The 8306-nt window shown below is 41.0% G+C and overlaps 2 protein-coding genes across 3 annotated transcripts in view; both read left to right on the plus strand.

Moving 5' to 3' along the window:
* LOC132985323 (uncharacterized) overlaps window positions 1–3465 on the plus strand; it is a 28655-nt gene extending 25190 nt beyond the window's left edge. For both annotated transcript variants that reach the window (XM_061052655.1, XM_061052656.1), the window contains exons 22-23: window positions 99–232; window positions 1476–3465. In XM_061052655.1, coding sequence (XP_060908638.1) covers window positions 99–232; window positions 1476–1708 — 367 coding nt within the window. In that variant the 3' untranslated portion in view covers window positions 1709–3465. The remainder of the gene's footprint in view (window positions 1–98; window positions 233–1475) is intronic.
* A 1173-nt stretch (window positions 3466–4638) lies between these two features.
* LOC132985325 (tubulin beta-1 chain-like) lies at window positions 4639–7197 on the plus strand. Its single transcript, XM_061052657.1, has 4 exons — window positions 4639–4757; window positions 5641–5749; window positions 5836–5946; window positions 6039–7197. Exons 1-4 carry the CDS (start codon window positions 4701–4703, stop codon window positions 7097–7099), a joined length of 1338 nt encoding a protein of 445 aa, XP_060908640.1. The 5' UTR covers window positions 4639–4700; the 3' UTR covers window positions 7100–7197.
* The last annotated feature ends 1109 nt before the right edge of the window (window positions 7198–8306 follow it).

Here is an 8306-nt window from a genome sequence, read left to right on the forward strand (position 1 = left end):
TTCAGACTGGCTACCTGCCTCTTTTTAGAGCACATTCCCAAAAAAGTATAACTGCCTTTTTATGTTCTTAAACTATCTGCCCCTCTCTCTTCATGCAGGGCCCCTGAGATTCTCTTTAAACCCGAGCTCATTGGACGGGACCATTACGGGATACACGAGAGCGTCTTCAAGTCAATCCTCAGCTCGGACATCGACCTGCGGCGCTGCTTCCTGGGAAACATCGTGCTGTCAGGTAACAGCTGATGTTAGTTATGGTGTTACACGACAGTCTAAAGGTGCGATCCAGCTGTGATTTTCTTTGGTCCAGAGCTTGAAGGGCAAGTACTTTCCTTCAACGATAGTGTGGTATGTGTTTGCAAAAGTTTCATTGAACATTAGAAAGTAAAATAGACTTATACAAAGTGATGTCGCTCAATCATCACTTGTGGGCCTCCATATATGTGTGGTGGTGACTGTGACTGCAGAGACTCTGTCCTCTGTCTGGATTTTGATGTTTTGGCTGAGTTAGTACTTTTCTGGGCGGGGAGTTGGTGTGCTTCCCCCAGCCAATGACGGCGCCAATGAGTTTACAAGTTGAAACAATTCAGCTTATTGGACGCCATTCAAACCATTGAATATGACTGGCAGAAAACCTCAAACAGAACCAGACTTTTTCAGCCATACTGTACGTCTAACATGATTCCTGCTAAACTATGCATGATAAACTTGTTTTTTTTTTTCTATCATCTTTTCACGTGATATAGTGTGTAATTCCAAGTGTCCCATTACGACTACAGATGTCAGGGCACTGCATTTTAAATCATCAATATTTCTAAAGACCGTACTGCCCTGGACAAAAAGAGAGCACACAGTCTAAAGTTATTTGATCCTAAAACCTATATATTTATAAACTTTATGAATTAAACTTCAGTGCTCAAAGTAGCAGTCTTACTGTTGACTGAAATGGATGCATGTCAGATGGATTTTGGGCGGCTGTGGCTCAGTTGGTAGAGTCGGTCATCTCTCAACTGGAAGGTCGGGGTTCGATCCCCAGCTCCTGCAGCCACATGTTCAATGTGTCCTTCGGCAGGACACATAACCCAAAGTTGCTCCCGCTGCGTGTGAATGTCTATGAAAGGGATTAACTACTTGTGATGGTCACTTCACATAGCAGCCTCTGCCATCAGTGTGTGAATGTGTAGGTGTGTGTACCTGCTGTGAAGACTTAGAACATTTGCTATTTATTTTAGCAGTTAGAGGAAAGCAGGTAAGGTAGAATGATTAACCGTTAGCTTCATGAGGTGCCCCTTCAGTAACTCTGTTTGTTTAGTTCCATCATGTGAAGAACCCAGAGAACCTGCTATGAGGAGAGTACCTATAAAAATAAAGTCACAGTACACCAAAATACAAAAATGAAAATGATCGTTTGAGTACACGCCCTTTTTGTAGCACTGCTTTGGTCATGTTTTGAGTTTCCTTTCTATCTGCTCCTGTAGGAGGGAACACCCTGCTGGATGGCCTGCCTGAGCGGCTCCAGGCTGAAATCAAAGGACTGGTTCCCCCCGACACGGGGGAGAGTGTTCATGTCACCAGCCCGAAGGACAGAGACTTTTCAGTGTGGAGGGGAGGAGCAGTGCTTGCCAACCTGCCCACCTTCAGCTCCGCATGGATCAGTCATGAAGAATACGAGGAGTACGGACCGCAGATCATTTTCAGAAAATGTTTCTGAGATGAACTCTGAGTAATGTACCGATTAACTTTTTACTACACAAAGTGCAATATACAAACAGCCCGAAAACAGTGCCATGGACCGGTCCTCCTTTAATATTTATCTGTCTTGTATGTATTTACGCTTTAAACCTGCAGTCGGTGTGGATCCTGGCTAGTGTGCCCTATCACCTGAGCTGCTACTGACCCGCTGCACACTCTAAGCTATATGCTCGAGGTTCCAGGCTCTTTGCCCTGTTGCTAAGAGCCACAAACATGGCATGGATGAAATTTATATTTATGCCCTTAAAATGTTGTCTGTCAGTGTTACTGTTCGTTAAGCGCCTTAAACTGTGTCTAAACTTCCCCAAGTTGGGTTCTATTTTTGTGTCCCATCAATTAATAAGCGAAAGTTTAAAGTATAGAAATGTTTGTGTTTAAGAGACAAGAATTGAAGCTGGCCTTTAATTGATGTCTGCCAATTATTTTTTCCAAAATAAGAGGTTGAGGGACAAAGATAAATCACTCAACGTGCTGACTATATAATCAAATATCAAATATATATTTATACAAAGATGTAAACACAGTTGGTGTAACAGTTTGATCCTAATGTGTGCGACATGGTGCAAGTTGGATTTTGAATGATTTGGATCAGTGCAGCTGTGCAGTGTTCATGATCTTAAAATGGATTATTAAGACCACTTTTCTCAAACTTTTTTTCTGGATTTTATGTTCCTTTTTTTTCCCCCTTAAATATCAAGAAAATGTTTGCTTGTAATGTTATGTCTTTTTTCCCCTCACACGTATCATAACATTACAGCTTTAGAAGATGTTAGCACATTATCTAGGAACATTTTTAATTTCTTGCAGATGAGAAAAAGTGGTTCCCTCTTTTGGTTAAAGATCATTGTACATGCAAGTTTGCTGTTTCTGCAGGAGTGTGAACCGGTGGGGAGAGACGTGTGGATTTGTGGGATATGAAGTTTGTTTACTAGTAAACATGTAGCTGAGTCATTGTAAATTAATGGTTATTTTCTAGCTGAAGAGCCCTTTGGTCAGCATGTCTTTTGTTGTCTTCATGGTGTAAGATGTGAAGTGCGGTATTTGAGTGCTAATACCTCTTATGTCTGTAGAATAAGCAGATGAAGTTGATGCTACTGCTGCAGGAACAGTTTTTGTTTGATGTGTCATTTTTTTCTATTTGAGTGATGTGTCTTATAAATGATTTCCTGAGTTTTGTTTAGAATTGTTAAAAGTTGTGTGCATGTTTTTTTTTGTTCTCTTTCACAGTAGTGGTCATTACTTGTGAATGGTGTTGCCAAATCTGCTGTATTTATCTCTTTACCATGAAACCTTGAAGACCCCTGAAGCCAACCTGTATATAAATATTAAGTTTACTTTTTGAATGTGGAGTTTTTGCATTGAATTATTATTTTTTTTGCATGTAATTAAGTTGCTCTTTTTCTGCATGTTTTCCTCTGTGTGCTTGCTTGTCTTTGTATTTTGCTTTTTAAAAGGCAAAGGGGGGTTATCATGTGACCTAAAGCTCAGCTCTGAAGTGGGAATCACCATTAAATGTGACTGTAGTGTTTTCAGTCAGAGCCTCGTGTAAAGGCCAGGATGAACAGCTCAGTCTGCCTCGTTTACTGGCTTCATTTGAAAGAAACCGTCTTTGTCCCCTAAATGTACTGCAACAGTCTGGACTGAGTCTTGCAACTTTTCACCCAAACCATGCTATGTATGTGATGTCTGTTTTTATAATAAATATTTTAATCATCACTCTGCTGTCACTCATTCTTGAAAGATATCAAAAATAGTGGGGTTAATACAGACAATTATTTTCCAAGTAATTCCATGTGTTGTAGCCTTAGCAGGAAATAAAAGGTGAATACTCCAGAAACTAGGGAATTACAACTCTCCTGTTACATGCTTCTTATATATTGGTACCATAAAGCATCAAACGCAGTTTTAAAGTCTCTTGCTGCTCTCCAAATTAAATACATAGTCCTGTTTTCAAAACCCCATATTTTTTTATTTAAAAAATCATTAATTCTGCTTACAATATTAGTGTCTTGACGATAATCAGTTTATTTTTACGAGGTTAAGTTATTGTCGTAACCTTCGATACACCAGAAGGTCCTTACTTTATTTCAAAATAAAAGCAGCCAAACAGCAAGTGAAGATCTCTCGGTTTAAGACTGCATAATAATGTGTGTAATTTTATTTTTTAATATATAGATTTACAGGTACATACACTGTATATATATTATAGCACTTAATTAAAACCCAAGTTATAAGTAGGCTACATAAAAACTATAAAATCGTCATGAATCAAAAAAAGTTATCACAGCCAAGTCAAAGTGAAAAATGAATTAATACAGTTTAAGATATAAAGATATATTTTCACTATAGATGTACATTTTTTATTTAATAAATGGTTCTGTTCTTTTTAGCTGTTCAATCTTTTTTAATATCTAGTAGACCAACAGTGTATTTTTGTTTTAAATATTTAAAATTGACTTGACGTTTTATAACTAGATACAGTCAAAATAGTTTAATAAGATTAGCTGATCGATGAGTTTCATTTTACACGCTTGCATGTAAAATAATATATAATAATATAATATAATGTATATAATATTTACAGTCTGGCTTGCATGCGGCTGTGACATTAATTAAATCTGTTGTCGGTGTCGCATTTCTTTTCCGCCATCATGAGGGACGTAGGTCAACGTCATGGCCAACGTCGACAGATTAGACGGTAGTCATAGTTTGACACGAATGTGATTGACAGACATACTGGACCAATAGTGGAGAAGACAGGGACGATTTAATTGGTCTAAATCTGTTCGTGTACATCAATCATAAAGAAATTAGCCAACAAACGTTCGAGCTGAGGGGTAGAGGGCGGGGCTCAGCTGTAGTATAAAATAGATGGTTGCGCAGCGTCGGTACACGCTAACAGACACTATAAGTCATTCATTGAAGCAGTCAGTCCACCAAACAAAAACAAAATGAGGGAAATTGTGCATCTCCAGGCCGGTCAGTGCGGAAACCAGATTGGTGCCAAGGTTAGTACAGCTTTTTATGTTTTTTGTGCGATTGAAATCGATATATTTTAGAAAAGAAACGCGGCGTCCTCTGTGCTGCTTTGTGTCCTACTTATGAAAATGTTACTTTAATGTGTAATCCAAACCTAAAATCTCAAGAGCTGCTTTTATGGGTTGTGATGGTCGAATTGTTTTTTTTTTTTTTAAAGATTTATTTTTGGGCTTTTTGTGCCTTTTATGGAGAGATAGGACAGTGGATAGAGTTGGAAATCAGAGAGAGAGAGAGAAATGACATGCAAAGGAGCCGCAGGCTGGATTTGAACCTGGGCCGTCCGCCTTGAGGACCATAGCCTCCATACATGGGGCACTTGCACAAACCACTACGCCACCAGTGCCCCGTGATGCATCGAATTGTAACGAATATAAATCGATTTTTCTGAATTTACAAATCTGATAAATTGTGTTAATGATTTGTACACCGGTTGTTTGAAGAACTCAACCGGTAGATATCAGTTAACCACTGCGGATGATTCAAATCATTATTTTCATTTTATTCGGTGGACGTAATCGTTCCCGCAATGCGAAATATAGGAAATGAGTGTTTTCGCTCGTCTTGGGCTGTAATGTGAATTGAACAAAGGTCCGCGTGTTTATGATTAAAACAGTTGTGACCATGTTGGCGGTTAATGACGTAGCTAGTCGCAGCCAATCGGCGATGAGGCCGCGCGCTCTGCTGAGCGGCGGGAAGTTGTAGTTGAACAATGATCTAATCAACCTCTATAGAACTGCTACAACCGATACATAATGACCTGCATCCACTTTCCATTACTGCCCACTCATTCCCCTGTCACTTGTTTATGTTTCATCAGCCAACAATGTCTTCATAAGTTTTATTATATTTCAGTTTTGGGAGGTGATCAGTGATGAGCACGGCATTGACCCAACTGGCACATACCACGGTGACAGTGACCTGCAGCTTGACAGGATCAATGTCTACTACAATGAAGCCACAGGTAAGGTTGAATTAGATGTTTTAATAGGCATAAACTTTTTGGCATTTTTGTGAACATTACCCTCACGTCCTATATGCTTCTTGAAGGTGGCAAATATGTTCCACGTGCTGTGCTGGTGGATCTGGAGCCAGGAACCATGGACTCTGTGAGATCCGGACCCTTCGGCCAGCTCTTCAGGCCAGACAACTTTGTTTTTGGTAATTGTTCATTTGTCCCTACATTCCTAGCTACTTCTCATTTTGCATTTAAGTACTGTTAAGCTTAATTCCCGTTTCTTTTCCTCTTCTAGGCCAGAGTGGTGCTGGAAACAACTGGGCCAAAGGTCACTACACAGAGGGTGCAGAGCTGGTGGACTCTGTCCTGGAAGTAGTGAGGAAGGAGGCAGAGAGCTGTGACTGCCTGCAGGGCTTCCAGCTCACACACTCTCTTGGTGGTGGTACTGGCTCTGGGATGGGCACACTGCTCATCAGCAAAATCCGTGAAGAGTACCCCGACCGTATTATGAACACCTACAGCGTGGTGCCCTCACCCAAAGTATCAGACACAGTCGTTGAGCCCTACAACGCCACACTGTCAGTCCACCAGCTTGTAGAAAACACAGACGAAACCTTCTGTATTGACAACGAGGCCCTGTATGACATCTGTTTCCGCACCCTTAAACTTACAACCCCATCATATGGTGACCTCAACCACCTCGTCTCTGCCACCATGAGCGGCGTTACCACCTGCCTCAGGTTCCCCGGACAGCTCAATGCCGACCTGAGGAAGCTGGCTGTAAACATGGTGCCATTCCCTCGTCTGCACTTCTTCATGCCAGGCTTCGCTCCCCTCACAAGCCGAGGCAGCCAGCAGTACAGGTCCCTCACTGTACCAGAGCTCACCCAGCAGATGTTCGACGCAAAGAACATGATGGCTGCCTGCGACCCACGTCACGGCCGCTACCTGACAGTGGCTGCTATCTTCCGTGGCCGCATGTCCATGAAGGAGGTGGACGAACAGATGCTGAACGTGCAGAACAAAAACAGCAGCTACTTCGTTGAATGGATCCCCAACAACGTGAAGACCGCTGTCTGTGACATTCCTCCCCGTGGCCTCAAGATGGCTGCCACATTCATCGGCAACAGCACAGCCATCCAGGAGCTGTTCAAGCGCATCTCTGAGCAGTTCACAGCTATGTTCAGGCGCAAAGCTTTCCTCCATTGGTACACCGGAGAGGGTATGGATGAGATGGAGTTCACCGAGGCTGAGAGCAACATGAACGACCTGGTGTCAGAGTACCAGCAGTACCAGGACGCCACCGCCGACGAGGAGGGAGAGTTTGAGGAGGAAGGCGAGGAGGAGCTTGCCTAAACCTTAAATTGTCAAAATCTGCCATGAAAATGTAACATTCTAACAAAGTGTTTTCAGTGTTCTGTCTGCTGTTCATGTTAATAAAAGTTTCTTCTGCATTTTTGAAGTCTTGCTGTGTCTAATAGTATTCACAGGCTACGTTCAAATTAATGAGATAACTATGAAGTCAAAGTATTTATTAGAGTAGAGGCACTACATTGTAGATAAGGTGTAGTTGCATGGCTGGTGTTTTGCCAGAAATACAGAAGTAAACAAACATTTAAAATCTGTTATAATGTGAATTAAATGAGAAGTAAGATCATGATGGAGATTCTGGATATAAATGGTTCATTCAATGTTTTGTTGTTTTTGTCATTGTAGATAAAGGTGCTGCTAAAATTTAGACAGGGCACATGTATACATACTTAAACTAAACTGCACAAATATAACTACCAGTACATTAAATTACAAAGCTGAAAGGAAAGTGTTCATCAGATATCACATGCAGTGTTTGGTGTTTGAATTCTACTGATAGTTTCAAGGTAACATACTGATTATCCAGCTTCTTACTAATAAAATGATGCATCTTAAACCACCTCTGCAGACATTTCCATACTGTCGCTCAGTCTCTAACAGTTCCTGGTTGTGGTCGGTAGGTGGCAGTGTTGGCTAAACCACTCTCTCCCAAACGCAGTAGGTGAGGATGCTCACAGACTAGGCCAGCAGAGTCCAACAGCACACCTTCTTCACCTGGCTCTACAAGCCCTGCTTCGCTCCAAAGCGGGAAACAAAGCCGCTCTGTCAACAACAAACGAGTAGATTGAACTCTCAATGAACACAGACATGTACTGTAATCATTCAGATTTCTAAGGAACACATTTTAACCTCAATTCTTACTTTAAATCAGAAAGATTGTTGATACAACTCGGATTAAAAAGTCTTAAGAAACCTGTATTTTACAGTTATGATTTTACCCAATTAGTTTGTAGATCTCTAAACACAATTAGGACAGCTGTTCATGTTGTTACTGAATATACTAAACACTTAATAAAAGAATCTGAATGTTCTCTTCATGTACAATAGCTCCTGCAGCAGCAACTCAACAGATATGACTGATTAACATTTTTATCAAAAATAGATCATTGTGGGAAAAAGCAGATTCAAGATACATGAAAAAAACATGCAGACATTCTCTGGGGCGGCATTAAACCTTCTGGTCTCTAAAGCT

The sequence above is a fragment of the Labrus mixtus genome, chromosome 12, assembly GCF_963584025.1.
Source record: "Labrus mixtus chromosome 12, fLabMix1.1, whole genome shotgun sequence".
In the NCBI taxonomy this organism is placed as follows: Eukaryota; Metazoa; Chordata; class Actinopteri; order Labriformes; family Labridae; genus Labrus; species Labrus mixtus.

Bases quoted from the DNA above. Each gene is read 5' to 3' on its own strand.
- LOC132985325 (XM_061052657.1), top strand. From the start codon at position 4,701: ATGAGGGAAATTGTGCATCTCCAGGCCGGTCAGTGCGGAAACCAGATT. The intron at 5,750-5,835 runs GTAAGGTTGAAT...TGCTTCTTGAAG, and splicing joins CTACTACAATGAAGCCACAG to GTGGCAAATATGTTCCACGT. The intron at 5,947-6,038 runs GTAATTGTTCAT...TTCCTCTTCTAG, and splicing joins GCCAGACAACTTTGTTTTTG to GCCAGAGTGGTGCTGGAAAC.